The 17,884-nt window shown below is 47.0% G+C and overlaps 1 protein-coding gene across 2 annotated transcripts in view; it reads right to left on the bottom strand.

Annotated features, from left to right (window-relative positions):
* pxdn (peroxidasin) overlaps positions 1 to 17,884 on the bottom strand; it is a 104,446-nt gene that overhangs the window by 24,986 nt on the left and 61,576 nt on the right. For both annotated transcript variants that reach the window (XM_079528846.1, XM_079528845.1), the window contains 7 exons: positions 17,512 to 17,668; positions 15,791 to 15,899; positions 12,360 to 12,517; positions 4,707 to 5,713; positions 3,596 to 4,092; positions 2,815 to 2,949; positions 166 to 374 (listed from right to left, as the gene is read on the bottom strand). In XM_079528846.1, coding sequence (XP_079384972.1) covers positions 166 to 374; positions 2,815 to 2,949; positions 3,596 to 4,092; positions 4,707 to 5,713; positions 12,360 to 12,517; positions 15,791 to 15,899; positions 17,512 to 17,668 — 2,272 coding nt within the window. The remainder of the gene's footprint in view (positions 1 to 165; positions 375 to 2,814; positions 2,950 to 3,595; positions 4,093 to 4,706; positions 5,714 to 12,359; positions 12,518 to 15,790; positions 15,900 to 17,511; positions 17,669 to 17,884) is intronic.

Raw genomic sequence — 17,884 nt, forward strand, 5'->3', positions numbered from 1 at the left:
TACTCTATGCCGAATTGAAGTGGACTCGGACCCAGACCTTTTTTTCCTCCCTGGAAATAAAAACGTCTGGGTTTCCGAGGCTACAGTAAAGGTAGCCGGCGGGACATATTTTTCTCGTAGTTTTCAGTCGAGCAAAAACAAACATTTCCCGGCGTCGCCCCCTACCTTCGCAGCAGTCCTGCCACATGCGCAGGTCGATCCTGGGGATGTCGTCACAGCTGCCGTAGCCGTGCGGCAGCTCGGCCACGGTGAACACGTCGGGCTGGATGCGCGTGATGTTGTCACCGTTGTCGCACAGCACCCGGGTCAGGGAGGCCTGCTTCAGCTGGGTGAGCTGGGCCGGGGTGAACACGCCCGGGTTCTCGTACCAGAACCTGAGGAGGACGCAGCGGGAGGCAGCGGCAGTGTTAGTAGTGGCAGCAGTGGTGGAAAAAATGCTTTTTCTCCTTAGCCATTAAGATCTGAGGCCGATTCTACAATTCTAGCTGGGAGGGAATTTGTTAAGTTCGTGCGTTCGCCACCCTGGCGACACGCTTGGCCCTGGCGGCCGAGGGGTGGGGGGGCGGACCCGGCCACGGCCTCCCACGCCGGAAAAACGGGCGCCATATCTTGCCGCTGTGAACTTTTCTCCCTGCGATTCAGAATGCAGTATTCTATTCTATTCCTGAAATGATCTCAATTTAAATTAACATTAAGACTTCTTTCACACCCCAGGCACACCACAGAGTATCAGTACATTATAATAAGTATAATAAACCTTCTTTACGTGACATAATTATAGCCTATATGTGAGACTGTCGGTCTGATATTGTATAAAATATATATATTTCCCCCAAAAACAAATCATATTCTCCAAATTATCTCACGGGCCAGATTACAATTTCTGGGGGGCCAGAATTGGCCCGTGGGCCGCCTGTTTCCTACCCCTGGTCTATACAGTACCTCCCTGCATGCCTTTATCCAAGTATCTTATCGACTCCGTCTCTGTCTGTTACTTTATCCAAGTATCTTATCGACTCCGTCTCTGTCTGTTACTTTATCCAAGTATCTTATCGACTCCGTCTCTGTCTGTTACTTTATCCAAGTATCTTATCGACTCCGTCTCTGTCTGTTACTTTATCCAAGTATCTTATCGACTCCGTCTCTGTCTGTTACTTTATCCAAGTATCTTATCGACTCCGTCTGTCTGTTACTTTATCCAAGTATCTTATCGACTCCGTCTCTGTCTGTTACTTTATCCAAGTATCTTATCGACTCCGTCTCTGTCTGTTACTTTATCCAAGTATCTTATCGACTCCGTCTCTGTCTGTTACTTTATCCAAGTATCTTATCGACTCCGTCTCTGTCTGTTACTTTATCCAAGTATCTTATCGACTCCGTCTCTGTCTGTTACTTTATCCAAGTATCTTATCGACTCCGTCTCTGTCTGTTACTTTATCCAAGTATCTTATCGACTCCGTCTCTGTCTGTTACTTTATCCAAGTATCTTATCGACTCCGTCTCTGTCTGTTACTTTATCCAAGTATCTTATCGACTCCGTCTCTGTCTGTTACTTTATCCAAGTATCTTATCGACTCCGTCTCTGTCTGTTACTTTATCCAAGTATCTTATCGACTCCGTCTGTCTGTTACTTTATCCAAGTATCTTATCGACTCCGTCTCTGTCTGTTACTTTTCAGGATTACATTTCAAAAGCATCAAAAGTAGCAGATTCACAAGCACGAAAAGCGGCGCAAAGCGACAAGCTACTTTGGATGCTTTTGTGTGACGCTGTGTTATGATATATCAAGTAGGGCGCTAAATTACAGAAAAAAGTTAAAATAAATAAACTAAACACAAAAAGTTAAAATATAGAGATAAGAGGTTTTCTAGCCTGACAGCGACGTTATGCGTTTGTGAAGGAAGACGGGGGTGGGTTTGTTCTCTCTGATCTCATGGATTAAAGCAAAAATAAATCTCACGACTGAAAATTGTTGCTAGGCCATGTCCTAATATGTAATTTGTGAAACATGGTGAAAGGAGTCACCACACACTAGCGCCGTGTGTCCTACACACTTTACACAATACAGTACACTTATGATGTTTTGGTAGCCATACAGCTAACCAGTTGAGGACATTGTTAGATTGCGGCGTTAAAGATGGAGTGCCACGATTTTTTTCCACCCTAAAACATGATCATCAGGGTATTATTACAATATAAGGGGGAAGAACTTATTCCAAAAAGTGTACAGTATTTGTTAAAATCATGCTTTCATTAAGTATGCCTGGTTTGCCTGGTTGGTGGTGATGGGTGGTGATCCACCTGAACTGAAGCCGCACCCACAGCTGTAGTTGTATGATAAAGGGGGAGGGGTTAGGGGAAGGGCTGATAGTGTGGTGTCACTATATTACTGTTTACTTCATTGGCCCGTTTGACTGTCAAGGGTTCAGCCTCCAGGAAGAAATACAAAGTTAATACACCATTGCACATAAAAACAACTCCAGGGTGTCTAATGAAGTACTGTCACCTCATAGACGCATGAAAAACTGGAAAAATACAAAACTTGTGGCACTCCATCTTTAACGATTGCGGTTATGACATATCTGAGATCATTAGGGTTTTCTGGAAGACTGAAATAACTAATAACCGAAAATAGGCTATCTACAAGCGTACAACACGTCGCGCTGCGACATGTTGTACGCGTGTAGATAAGATAGCCTATTTTTGGCGCAGGACACACTTCTATAGAACACATGCCGACTGCTATGGAATCCAAAAGACTGAAATCAGTCGTGGTGGGTGACTGAGAACTTTAATCCATGTGATCTTTAGTACCTGTCGCCGTCTCTTAGGCGTTTGAACTGGGCCGCCAGCAGACACATGAGGGTGGGCCCCAGGCGGCTGCCGGGGACCAGGTCCTCCGCCATCAGGGCAGGGAACAGGTCGATGTTCAGAGGGGTGCCGTACAGCCTGCGGGATGGGTGGGACGCACACGCACACACACACACACACACACGCACACACGCACGCACGCACACGCACGCACACACACACACACGGAAATAAGCAAGCAGTGGTGGAAAAAGTACTCAAATGTTTTACGTTTTATGTTGTAAAATTATCAATACTGTGGCCTGGGCCGGCTTAGCGGTCCAGGCACCTTGGCTGGTAATCCAGCATGACAGTGTGTCGCGGGTTCAAGTCCCGATCCCAACGAACCTTGCTGTGTGTCTCCCCCCCCCCCCCCCCATCTCTCTCCCCAGTTCCTGTAAACTTACTTACTATCTATTAATAAAGGCAAAAAAGCCTAAAAAATATATAATAATAATAATAAAAAAGTATCAATACTGCAATGTAGAAAAGTCGGGAATTCAAAATTAATGTATTGGCTTCAAAATGTACTTAAAGTACCAAAAGTAGAAAGCGCTCATTATGCAGAATGTCCCATCCCATGGACCACCGAAACGCTGGTTAGTAAAAACAGAGAGATGTGTTCTGTGAGAGGCTGGTGACCACTGCGGCGTGACGTCATGTTTTCGGCGGTGACCTCTTCACCGATAACTGGACTATGAATAGGCCTACTCATTGACTCGACTCATTCCTCTCTCTCTTTCACCTCTGCAGTTTCTCCCTGACGGACGGGTTCTTGATCTCGTTCCTCAGGTCGTCGAAGGTGTGCGCCAACGTCAGGTTGCAGAAGGTCCTGTAGTCGTTGTAGGGCGGTATGCCGTGGTCGCGCCCCCGCTGAATGTTCATGGCGGCCAGGTCCAGCGCCACGCTGTGCGCCATGGAGAACAGCCGCTCCGTCAGCTCCGTGTTGAGCAGCTGCGTCGACACGCGCATCTTCCCGGCGACGCCGAACAGGCCGCGCAGCAGCGGGTCGATGCCGCCCTCGTTGACGATGCGGAACGGCGAGAAGAAGGCGCGGTGCAGAGAGATGTGGCCCTGCGGGATGGGTCGGAAGTCGCCGTCCAGCCGGTACAGGATGGGGTTGATGAGCGTGTGGCCGAAGCGGAAGGCGGCCGTGGCGAAGGAGTTGAGGATGGCGGCGTTGATGTTGGGGTTGTAGCCCTGGTAGGAGCCCATCAGCCTCATGCCGACGTTTCCCAGGATCTAGGGGGGGGGGGGGGAGGAGGGGGGGCATGAAAGGTGGAAAAAATGAATTTGAATCCTGAAAAGTAACAGTTTTGGACATAATGAGGTTTCCACCCCGACAGAGACAGTCCCATTTTCATCTTCAAAAACAGCCCCGTGGCTATGGAGTTTATCACTGTAATCCTAGCATCACATTTGTTTTGTTTCATTACCTCTATTATCACTATCAGTATTATGAAAACACAAATAATGGGAGAGTAAGCAGCGTAACCTAAAAAACAAACATAACTATGATTATACTAAGAGAAAGATTTTTTCAAAAACGTGTACAGAAAGTTTTTATGTGGCCACATACCAGTTCATTAAGTATAACTGGATTTAGATTTAGCATCAAGCACCTGAAGTAGCTTAAATTCTATAATTCTATAATTAATTGTATGATGATGGGGAAGGGTTGGGCGAGGGGTTAGGGTTATGATGTCACTAAAGTGGTGTATTTCGAATGGGCCTTTTGGCCATTTGAATATTCTAACCACACCTGTGGGTCTAATTGAGTAATTAGACATAGACAATTACAAAACAGAAAAAGTTCAAAGATCACGGCACTCCATCTTTCAGATAGTTTTTCGTACCTTGGGCAGCCAGTGGTTGTAGGTGATGTGCTGCATCTGGGCGCCCACTATCTTGCGGGCCTCGTGGTAGATGGTGTCTCCGTCCCAGTGCGGGTTCAGCCGCAGTAGCTCCGTGGCCACGCGGTTGTGCTCGCGGAACCACACCGTGTGCATGGCGGTCAGGCCCAGCTGCTCGTTGGCCCGGTGGTCCCCGGCCATGAAGCACGGTATGGGGCTCTCGTTCTCGTCGCGCATGCACTCCGTGGGGGGCCCCGCGGCGAACGGCAGCAGCGGCTTCCCCGTGCGCTGGATGATGCCCTGGCGGAGGAGGCCGCGCTGGCTGGCCAGGTCGCGGATCTCCTCCGACTCGTGGCGCGAGCTGCCGTAGACGTTGGAGGCGTCGATGTAGGAGGTGAGCTGGTTGATCTGCTCGCGCGGGTACACGCTGTTCATGAGCAGCGACGTCATGCCGCTGCCGCACACGGGGCTGGAGCGCACGAAGAACATGCAGCGCGCGCCGCTCCGCTGCTGCCGCGGGTCGTTGGCCGGGAACTGGATGGGGAAGCACGGCGGGTCGTTGGTGCACACCTGCGTGCACAGCTGGCCGTCCGAGAAGCGCGACTGGCTGAGCGCCGCCACTGTCGAGTCCATGTCGTGGTCCAGGAACTGGCCCCACTGCATCAGCATGTGCGTGTAGCGGTCGTCCGGCGTGATGGTCTCCGTGCCGATCATGCTGGTGGACACCAGACGCGGGAGGGGCAGCCGGTAGCCGTTGTGCAGCCGCTCCGTGGCGCCGCGCGGCAGGTTAAAGCCGTTGTCGTACACCGACTTGAGAAGCCTCTCGAAGGCGGTGAGCGAGGCGCCCCACATGGGGTGCTGCAGGTTGTTGCAGGTGCCGTCGTGGCTGCGGTACTTCTGGTGGAAGCAGATGTCGGAGCAGTTGTTGAAGCGCCGGTGCACGGCGCAGCCCGACAGGTTGGCGATCATCTCCAGGAAGCGAGGAGACACCAGGTCGTTGTAGCGGAACGCTGTTGGGGAGAGAGAAGAAGAAATGTTGGACATTAAAGTCTTGCTGGGTTTTGTTGTGGAAAGTCCCTCCCTAACACGACGTACACGAGTTAATTGACTGTAGAATAGCTTCCCTCCCAATAACGAGTTACACAAGTTATGTTTGTTAAATTAGCGTCTTTAATAAGTTTTAAGACATATGGGGTTTCCATCGGACAGACTGGGATAGGTGACGCGTTTTGATGACATCATCGCAAAAACATCCGTCGCACCGGCATGCAAAGGGTTCCGGGAAATTGAGGCCCTGTGCATTGCAATGGCGGCGGCAGCACGTGCGTTCTTCTCCACTCTGTTGTTCAACACTACGACAAGCGATTACACCATTTCAAAAGCAACGATCATGACAAGCAACGATCAAGTCGGCGCAGTGGCTCTTCAAAGGTTAGTGAAACCTAGGCAGGGAGATCTGGAACACCATTGTTTAATCACCGCAGTCAAACTGTTAATACACCATATCGTTGCTGTCGGGCAGAAACCTCTTATCTCCATATTCAAACGTTGTGTGTGTTGTTTCGTAATCAACGCCCTACTTGATCATACCACAGCATCACAACAAAACCCTACTTGATCATACCACAGCATCACAACAAAACCCTACTTGATCATACCACAGCATCACAACAAAAGCATCCGCAACGCGAGGCGCTTCAAGCTTTGCCATTTTTTAATTTGAACCCTGAAAAGTATCAGTTTTGGACATACAAGGATTCCACCCGACGCCAACGACATTGCATAATATTTCCTTTCGCAAACCTTGCAGATTTAAAAGTAACGAAAATGACACGACAACAGGAACGCAATCGACTGCAGCGTGTTTATACACAGCAAACATCAATGATTCCTTCTATAGCGGATGCCATTGTTGTGCACAGAGAGAGAGAGAGAGTGGAAAGAAACCGGAGACCTGCTGTGGGCACAGATTGCACCATTTCGCCAACGTGCCCCGACATGCTTCAACATGCGACGCCTCTCGTGAGTTAGCTCCAGTACGTTACAGTTGTGTGTGTGTGTGTGTGTGTGTGTGTGTGTGTGTGTGTGTGCGTGTGCGTATACTATGTGCAAGTGAGTGTCCAACACAAGTGGGGGTAAAATGAGATCATGTTGTCCGCAAATGAAACGGCACCACCTGCTGCTATGACTGCCATACCCCCCCCCACCCCACCTCCCCCAAACCATCTCTCCCCGACGATGGTTCCCTTTCATAGAAGCTTTCACGGAGAGAGAGAGAGAGACCAGGCCAAACTCATGTTGGCGTTGGGTCTGCTCGTCGTCCGTGTGGTTGTGCATGCATGCACATGCATATTAACAGCACGTTTGGTGGAGAGGACAGTGAGACTGCTGCGGTGGGGGGGGGGGGGGTCCTGTCTCCCTCCCAAGTCACGGAGAAAGAGACACAATCAAAACAGTCCCGATTGTTTTTGATTTTTTTTGCTGACTGGCAGAATCCCCCTGTGTGCCGCCTGGTCCAGAGCCAACGCAACAATGAACACTTGGCTGTTGGCATAACTAATGAAAACATTGTCTCTCTCCCTCTCCGTCTCTCTGTCTAAGCATTTACCCTCCCGCTTTCTGCTTCCAAAGATCTGGCTCTCATTTTCCTCAAAATCTCACCTAATCAAAGCCTTATTTTCCTGCCCTTCTATTTCTTTAGCCCCACTCACTCTCTTACCTCTTTCCAATTAAACAATTTAGGCATTTATCGTATCCTCCAGACTCGAAGCGACTTACAAAGTGCAAGATCAGAGTAAGTGGTGTGAAACCTTGTCAACAAACGACAGGGTAATTGGGTAAATAGAGTGCAAAGGAAACAATGTATAGCGATAGTACAAAGTAAGTAGGATACCAGGTGAACATCAAATGTAGCATCTGTCTAAACGACATGCAACAGTAATTACAGTATAACTAGTGTGTATCGAAAATAGCCTACACGTTTTTAGACTGTGGTGGAAAATGGGGAGTGTGTCTACAGTCCTGACTGAAATGCGGGGGGGAGGGGGGTGGGGGGCATTCCACAGTTTGGGAGCCAGGAGGGAGAAGAAGAGATTAGGATGCTTGGAGCGTTGGCCAGGGTGTTGTCATTTTCTCTCTCTTTCTCAAGTCTGTTCACACTCATTCCGTGTTCTCCACTAATTGTAACACAGTCAAGAAAATTACCGACTGCATAAGGCTCAGTATTGGCCAGCAGCAGCACTATTCTCTATTCTCGGAAAGCTCACTGGTTCCCAGACTCCACACAACTAACCCCTTTAGCCTTTCATGGCTGTAAAATGTAGGCCCCATTAGTATGATTGCTCTCACATACCATAAAGATGAAATATGGTGGACATGTTGCTTTCTTGGCTCATTGAATAACTCTCCGTGCGCATGCAACTTTCTTTCTTTTTTTTCCTTTTTACTCAAAACATGCAGTACATGCAACAATGTTCTACTTACAGCACACACCAACTCGTTGTTCAACCAGCTCACTGCACGCACACGCATATGTGACTAAATTTGACTGAGGGACTGCCATTGGATTTTTTTAATTTTTGTTTTTCCATGTCTATATGTCTATATGGCTTATAGAGTAATGTCTTGCAGAAAACGGCGAGTTGAGAAAACAGGCTTGAAAGGTTCACTTCTGTGGTCTGTAACATTACACCTAGCTACATGTTTGCGCATTTATCTCATATTTACATGTCGATTTCAGCTCTGACATTTCTTTCAGACATGCTCTAGTATGTGAAGAGTCTGCCTGTGCTATAAACTCATTTTTGAAAAAATAAATAAATAAAAGTTTTTCTCCTCTGGTGAAAAGCTGAAATTTGCGCGATGGCAGGCTCTCAGTCAAATCTGGTCACATATATGAACCCGTAAGTACATACTGTACGTGCATGCATGCTGCTTGCACATAAACAGCGACATAAACAAATCCCCCCCCCCTGCCGGTTCTGCGTTTGCCAGTGACGTTAAGCTAAGCGTGCTGCGGTGTGACAGTGGGCTAGTAAAAAACGGTTTATAGGCGCCTTAGTCAACCGCTCCTTGGTCGAGTCTCGAGCCCTGCAGGTCACAAGCGGGAGAAAATGGCATGCAGATGCGAAGAAGAGTAGTGGCCACAACCAAATATGCTCATGATAACAACACTATGGTAATTCATAAGAGTGTGATACGAGACCCAAAACGTTTGCAAAACGTGAATGGGACACGTCGCTGAATCCAAATCAGGGTGTTAATCCATTGAGACCTGGAACGCATCCATGTCGCGTTTAACCACATTAACCATTAACCCATTTTGGGCGGGAACCCCTTTTGGTGTTTTAAACATTATGTTATAATTTAGCTATTGAAAAATAGCAGATCTACAAGCTCATAGCGCGCCACCGAGTGGTGCGCTATGAACTTGTAGATCTGCTATTTTTGAAAAATCGTTAAAATGTGCCTCAAATCTTTCCGAAAATTGTCATGATTTAGAAAACTTTTTTTTTAAAATTTCGACGTCAGGCCTGAATGGGTTAATAGGACTCAAATGGTAATTTCAACTATTGCAATAGTGGAACAATTACATTGGCCATATTATAATATTGGGAAATGAGGGATTAGGAAGATTAACCACCACATAACCAGACTTTTTGCCAAACGTAGAGCTCTACTTTCTGTAGTGTGTAATTTTCGTTTGGATCTTGACCCTTGGAAAAGCACTAGGAGCAGCAGCAGCAGCGAGAAGGCAGACCAACTCTGCCTCTCCCATGCTGCCAAAGTCACTTTCTTTGGCCCATATTTTGCAGAATGTTTTAGTTTTTGCCTCGGGGTCCAGGCTTTATGATGTGAGCCATTAAGAAAACAAACGACCATCCATTTTCACACTGTTTCTTTAACAAGTCTGCTGGGCTAATGTTCGTTCTGGTGTCGACGCAGGAACAATTTAACCATTGCATGCATAACTTTGATAAATGCAATAATACTTTTTCAAAATTTTCATTCCACGATTTTGCAAACAATTTTTTTGTGTCAATTATCTAATGTAATCCTGGGCGCTACACTCGCCCTCTGCCAACCCGGGGAGAGCAACGGACTGACTTGGACTCCTCATGCTTCCTTCGAAGCATGAGGAGTCCAAGCCGCTTCTTTTCAACTGACAGGGGGGAGTTTTCCCGCTTGGACATGGAAGGAACACGTTATTCCAACCAGTTCCTTTCCCCTCCATCAGGTGCCCCGGCTGGCCAGGGGGTGACAGTATCTAGAGACCAGGATTACCACATGTTTTTGAGGGTGCCCCAGGGAACACACCCCCAGCGCCCACTGGGTAGACTTCCCAAAACTGGTCAGGCTCCTACTTGGCCTCACCCCCCGAACCCACCTCACCCCTGCCCACTTTGACAGACTGGCATGGCTTAGGGTTGGCGACAGAGTACAGCATCTTGCAATGGGTCTGGTCCACAAGATTCGATACTCCACCAAGATACCCATGTACCTGTGTAGATACTTCCTTAATGTTAACGAAGTCCACACCCACAACACCAGAGGGAGTGCAACGAACCATGTACAACCCAGATTCGGCACAAACAAGGGACTAAATTCTTTTCGCTCCTATGCCACCAAAATGTGGAACGCCCTACCAACAGTCATTAAGACATGCAAATCCCTTGACTCCTTCAAAACCGCTCTCAAAGGGCACCTACGGATGGCTGCAATTCGAAACTGTCCCCCGTAAAATCTGAATCCCCCCCACCGCCCCCCCCCCCCCCCCTTTTCCCCTCACTGTATGTTTCTTTTCCCTTTTTACCTCCATTATGATGAATTCCTGTTTGTCTATATAGAAGTGTCTATTTGTACGTCTCTAAATGTTTTGATGAATTGAACATGGTGGACCCTGTTGTAAACAAGTGTAATGCTTAATTGGGTCGTCCACTCACAGTTAACAGCCTTTGTATTGAGTTTGTGCTTGAAATGTACTGTAATTCTGCAAACTGTTAATACAATTTTCAATCAATCAATCAAAACCACAGTGGGAATCGAACCCAGGACCTTCTAGCTGTGAGGTGACATCGCTACCGACTGCGCCACCGTGCCCTGAAATAATATTTTGTATTATTAGAAATGTCGCCCAGATTGAAAGCTGCCATCCCTGGCAGTTAGCACAACGAACACTAGAGTGCATGTGTGTGCAACTTTCAAACAGGTTTTTGATAACATGCACTGTCAACTTTTTTTTAATACTATAAGCAAAACTTCCAGACTTTCTCAAGATCTTCACCCAAATTGCCACACATTGCCAGATAGCAGCATGACTCTGAGCCGACTCGATTTTCAAATCGCTTACAAATCAACCCATTTTGACCTGAGATCAGATTCTAAAAATGTCTTATAAATCCTGACAGTTTTCTGAAAAAGCTATGTTTCTATGTCAGTCGTTCTTCGATTTTTCAAAAATAGCAGACCTACAAGCTCGTAGCGCGCCACTCGGTGGCGCGCTATGAGCTTGTAGATCTGCTATTTTTCAATAGCTAAAGCATAGCATAATGCTAACACCAAAAGGGGTTCCCGCCCAAAATGGGTTAATAAATTAACACAGAGGAATTGACTGTCCAACATCCCCACAGAAACAAATTCCGGACCGTGTTTCGTTTTGTGACGGGAACCTTGATTTTGGGGGACAGTTTACCAACAGAAGTGGTGTACCAACAAAGTTCTTCGGCCCCATCCAGGCTGAAAACGCCAGCGCTCGGGCTCTCAACAGCCAACGAGAGCCCAGAAACATCTTCTAAATGCATGCATGTGTTGTAGGCACATGGGGCTCCGGTCTGCGAGCGTGGCTACTTAAAAACATGCAGTGAAGCCGAGGAATATGCTTAGGCACGACATTGTTTTATGTCTTTACCAACCATTTGTGTTGCGAGTGAACTTGTGTTGCCTGCAGTAAATCGTAGGGGACGGAAGGGGTTGACACTAAGGTCTCAGAAGCCTTTGCCCGTCGGCGAAGTATAGGTCAAGTTTTACTTGCCCAAAGGTCATGCCCACTTGCCCGAAAAGTAAACCGTCCATTGTAAAAATGAATTATAAAAATGTAATTACCATTGCATTTAACACTTATTTTTATACTTTCTGGGATTGTGCGATAAAAAAAAAGTCATACCTCAATTTTTATGCCAAACACCTGCATATCTAGCAATATCGCTATAGGTTCACACTTGATATACTATATTTTCAAGTGTAGCAACAGTGAAAACAGGAGATTATAGGTAGACAGTGCTATTATTTTACATTCCACAGACCAGAAGACAGAGCGCTCTGGCCACGTTCAGGGCGCGCCACCGAGTGGCGCGCTACGAGCTTGTAGGTCTGCTATTTTTGAAAAATCGAAGAACCACTGACATAGAAACATAGCTTTTTCAGAAAACTGTCAGGATGTAGAAGACATTTTTAGAATCTGATCTCAGGTCAAGTGGCACGCTCAGGGACACTTCCGACGTGTAGATTAGACATGGGGGTGGGGGGGTGGGGCGGAACGAGAACCAGCGACCAACTGTATATCAAACTGCCTCTGTACCCACTAAGGCCAAGCTACTGTATGTCCTTCCCAAGTCAATACTCAACGAGACATTCATCTTCTGTGTTTGTCAGGCTCACCAGTGCCATTGGTGTCCACCATGAGGCCCTGGTTGACGTGGTTCTGGATGAGGAGGAGGGTCTGCTCGAAGATCTCCCCGGCGCGCGCCTGCTCCACCGTGTAGGGGTCCCGCGGGTAGCGGAACAGGGCCAGCAGCTCGCCCGGGGTCCGCGGCTGACTGGAGGGATTAGGGAGAGAGAGACGAGAGAGGGAGACAGACGGATGACAGCAGAGCATTAGCAAGTGCGGAGGCAATAGACGGCGTGGTGAAAAGATGATTGAAGAATAAAGGGCGGGAGTACGGGAGGAGAGCCAGAGATAAAAAACAAAGCCAATGGAAGGTATAAGTGAAAGAAAAACAAGACAGGATTGATTTTCGACGTCATGTTCACATCACATTCCTAGAGGGTAATTTTTTTCCTAGAGAAAAAGTGAACCAACATTCTCTCCAGAACATTTCATTATTGGTGCCAGGAGTTGGTGAAAGAGTTCAAGCCCAGCCTCTCACAAACATGCACGTACAAGTTCAGTCACTACGGCTCGAGGTTTTCACCTAATCCACTGCAGGTTTATTTCTGAGTTCACGTGTGTTTGTCGTGCACGCTTTCCCTGCTCCATGTGAACCTCACCGCATGGCTTTACTACCAGCTCGGAGGTGCAGTTTCTTTATTTTCTTTCTGAACGTAGCGCTTCGACTGCAGTCTTTGAAGTGGATGCCCAGGGGGGGTGGGGGTGGGGAGGGTGGACTCAAAGGCGTGGCAAACAACGTAGCCACGTGCCAGAGCCGCAGGTGTCCCGCCCGGCCCCAGATAAAAACAAAATGTTCTCACTTTACAAGTGTGTGCCGCTTGACCCAACAGGGTCTGTTTGTTGTTGAGGATCGAAATTCTACTACACTTGTGGGGAATTTTGGCCCTCGGATGTTAGTACGGCCTGATGCATGCTTTGTTGCGAGCCGGTGTGGAAATAGCAGATCTACAAGCTCACAATGCATTGCACCGCGACACAATGTGAGCTTGTAGGTCTATTCTCAGCGAGGGACACTGTCGTATGACTACAGTACCTGTACAAACCAGGCTTAACCCATTAAGACCTGAAGCCGATTCTACAAACTAGAGCGGTCCCCGTTGGGCACTGGCCTACTTGGAACGATGCAAGTTAGAAATGCATGCCCCACCCAGTTATTGTGTCTGTGTCCCTTTTATGCCCATATATGGAGTTCTTTGTCAGGCATGCCCAAATATGCGGAGTCGATGCAGAGGTCAGAACATCATTCACAGGCCAGCTCCATATACTGTATGGAGATCTAGGCGTGATCAGGTGTGATCAATTGGCTAATTTGGGCCCTGTCCAGAGCCTGGGCAGAGGCTTTTGTGCTGGTTCTGGACAACGGTGTATCCCACCGACTCAAGGCCGGGCAGTCCACCCTGTGGTGGTGTGGAATGCGTGTGTTTTTCTGTGGAAATTCGTTGCTGATGTGGAAGCTTTCATTGACTTTATTATACACAAATTATTCACGATTAATTCACGAGAATTCACCCCCAGTGTGTAAAGACCATTAGAGTTTTCTGAAAAACTTGCTACATATAGCTAAAATCTAAAATGACACAGATGCTTTCCTGATTTTAATGGGTAACACGGTAACACCTTAGTTACTACATTTGAAGAGGAGAAAATGAGCACTCTTTATCTGTATATTATGCAGTTATTACCGGGTGCACGGCTCACAAGATTCACAGTATAGCCAGCATTCCGAAGTCCTTCTCGTACTTTTAATTCATAATGCAGCACGCTGAGCACGGACAAACAGCAAATCGACATGGGCACGTTTTGGTGTCAAGCCTTCTACAGCGTGTTACTGTTACTTCATTTGAAGCTATAGAAACTCAAACTGGGATTTTGCGGCACAGCACAGCAGCAAACTATACATGTAAAAGCTCCAGGAGCATAATTGTGGTTTAGTTATTTTTCTCATAAGGCTTAAAAGAAATTATAAGCACCGGAGGAGCTTATAATGCAGAAGGAGCATTTTTATTTGCCAAGACCTGTTAAGTCATCTTGGAGTGCCCATACAAGTGGAAAAAGGGGCATTTGAGAGCAACATAATGCAGCTGCACAGCAAAAGTGGACCCAAAAGTTATGGGTCCACTTTCACACCTTCAGAGTGGAATCAACATTCCATATTTGACTGTGTGGGAGCTTGGGACGGCGTGCAGGAAAGGGGAGACAGGATGAGGAGAGGACTGATGGAGATTCCAGAATGCTGCGTGCACGGTCTAAACAACTTTCTAAAGGATGTTCAGCAGTCAGCCAAGGAGAGCTCAGCGCAGGTTCCTCATGGCTGGAACTGTCATTATAGACAAGAGCTGGAAATCCCCTTAACACAATTCAGGTCACCTGTGTTTGATCCTGTGTTTGGGTTTGATCCAGCGTATGTATCCGTGTCCAGGTGCGTTTGTGTGTGTAGGCTGCATGTGTGTGTGTGTGTGTGTGGGGGTGTCTGTGTGCGTGCGTGCGTGCAGGTGAACGCATGTGTGTGTGCGTGCACACAGAGTAAAAAAACACCTCTGCTAACCACATCACTCAACAGGATGCAAAGACATCATGACTCAAATTGCAGCCACCTACGTGTTTCACTGAGTGAGGAGAGCGCAATGAAAACTTCACTGGACAAAATGTGGAGCGTCTTCCAAGACACATTAAACGTTCTTTCTCTCCGTGCGTCGGCAAAAAGAGCTGTGGATCAAATTCAGCCGGCCGGGGCCTGAATCTTTAAACGAAATAGCATGAACAGTAAAGTAAAAAAAAAAGCAAAAGCTATTATTCAAAGTATGCCGTGGCACACTTGCCATTATTCGAAGTATGCCGTGGCACACTTCACAACACACAAACCCCCGGCACTCGTAAAATATATACCACACACACACATATGTCTAAACCTTGCATGCCATGCGCACATGTAGGCACGTGCGCACGAGTGCACGTGCAATGTGAAGTCATTAACCCATTCAGGACGGGAACCCTTTTGGTGTTTTAAGCATTATGTTATACTTTAGCTATTGCAAAATAGCAGATCTACAAGCTCGTAGCGCGGCACCGAGTGCCGCGCTACGAGCTTGTAGATCTGTTATTTTTGAAAAATTGTGAAAACATAATTCTTTCACAGCAACATTTTTTAATTCAAATCTTTTTTTTAGGATCCTTGACATGAAATAGTTTGAGAACCACTACTATAGAAACAGGTTTTTCAGAAAACTGTCATGATTCAGAAGACATTTGTAGAATCAACCTAAGGCCTAAATGGGTTAAAATGCTGTGGTACAGAGGAAAAAAACTACCATTACACCACTGCATCTTACCCATCGAACAGACGTCTAAAACTACCATTACACCACTGCATCTTACCCATCGAACAGACGTCTAAAACTACCATTACACCACTGCATCTTACCCATCGAACAGACGTCTTCTGGTGGACTCGATGGCGCTGTCCACGTTGCGGATGGCCTCCTCTATGGATGAGGTGACGAAGGTGTCGCCCTCTCTGCTGACCAGCGGTACTGCGCACAGACACACACAAGAGAGGCACGTCAGTGACAACAGCAATAGAACGACAAGGGCACCGGAAGAGAATTTCCCATTAATTTTCCCATAGACGTTTCAGAAAGTATTCGGACAAAGCCAACTCGGCTCCTGACAAATCATGACAATAAACACAATTTTTTTGGGCCGAACAAATAATTAGAAAGAAGAAAAACAAAAACAAAAAGTGTTTTACCCTGCCCTTTTTTCTTCTAATTATTTGTTTGGCCCAAAGAAATGTGTTTATTGTCATGATTTGTCAGGAGCTGAGTTGGCTTTGTCCGAGGCTTAAAGGGCTACTTCTCCCCTTTTGCAACCAGATCTTATTTGAATGATGTTCCGGGCCACTTCTCCGCTTCCTTCACAGGTGTCACCGATGACACTAATTAAGTCGGTTTTCAAACTTTAATTTCAAGGACCCCCATAACTCTGCGAGTGTACACATTTTTACCCGGTCCATTTGGTTGCATTTGTACACTCGCAGAGTTACATACCTGTACGGGGCCATTTATGGAACCCACTCATGGGCACTTTGGTGTAGCAGAGTGTTTCCAGTGAGCCAACATGCACAATATCAGCACCCTGACTCTGTTTGACCAGAGTGGAACAGAGCCTTTATTAGTAATTAGTATCTTCGGTAACATGAAGGAAGTAGGGAAGAGGAAGGAAGTTCTGTCCAAAATGGCATGTGCATATAGAGCTCATTGCTTTCCCAAAAGAAAAGAAAATATGCACGGGACTCATTCTCCCAAAAACAACGAAATCATGAAGTGCTGTTGTTGTTCTGGGCCAACCTAGGATACATTTCATCTTCTGACTTAATGTGAGTCATGTGAGCTCATTTAGTGTCCATAACTTAATTTGATTTAGTTTCATTTGAGTGAATCAATGTTAGTTCATCGTTTTTTTTGGACTGGAATGACAACCAAGCAGCAAATTATTTGGCGAATGTTTTTCACAGTTTTATGCGGCAGTAAGTAACTTAGATCACTATAAACGTCAAGATATTCTAAAGCCTATGCTAAGCCGTTGCACTATAGTACATAATAAAAACCTAACCTAATCGTAGGACAACAATAGTGTTTAGGCTCATAAATCACCAGTACTTCCTCTACAGTGGGAGACGGCCCTTTATAGGGTGCTATAATTCACAATCCCTCCCTATCTTGACTTGGTGTTCAGACAGCTCTGGCACACTTCTAATTCTCGAGTGCGCCACAGCAAACAGTGCATGCGGTTTAGAGGTGAGGCTCTCCGAGAGGTGGCCAACAACAACAGGACATGCTGGAGGTTCATGGGTCGCCGTCACGACTCCCGCGGTCCGACCTGAAACGCCTCAGCAGGAAGCGCGCACACACCGACACACTCGGGGAACAGCTGACGGGAACCTGATAGCCTCCACTGTGGATTTTCAGCAATTCACTCGGTGACTTAAGAAAGAAACAATCTGATAATCTCACTCTCTATGTCTGAGATCAATTCCCTGGTGTGAATCCAGTGTACTGCCATATTTATATCCGCCCTCTCTTCCCCTCTTTCTTGTAAAACTGAAGTTAAGTTTGTTGTCTGTGAACATTGCTTTGGTCTTACTGGTCACAGTGAGCACCATGCTGACAGCCTGGTATCCGATGGGGTTGCGCGCCACGCATTCGTAGCGCCCAGCGTCTGCCGTGCCCGCGTCCTTGACCTCCAGATAGCCGTCGGGACTAATGTGGAACTTGCCGCTCTCCGTCACCTGCACCCCATCCTGCGGAAGGGAGGGGGTCAAAAGGGAGCAAAAGGTCATGACCCTGGGAGTTACCATGTGGACAGCCAAATAACAAGGCTGAGATTAACGGCCTCTGCTTGGAAAGCTCTGCAGCAGTGATTCTGATTGGACGGCTGCAGTGCCGGCCCAAGATCCTTAATTTAATTTAATCTGCTATTTTCTGTGTGTGTGTGTGTGTGTGTGTGTGTGTGTGTG

The sequence above is a fragment of the Electrona antarctica genome (assembly GCF_951216825.1).
Source record: "Electrona antarctica genome assembly, chromosome: 18".
NCBI classification, from domain to species: Eukaryota; Metazoa; Chordata; class Actinopteri; order Myctophiformes; family Myctophidae; genus Electrona; species Electrona antarctica.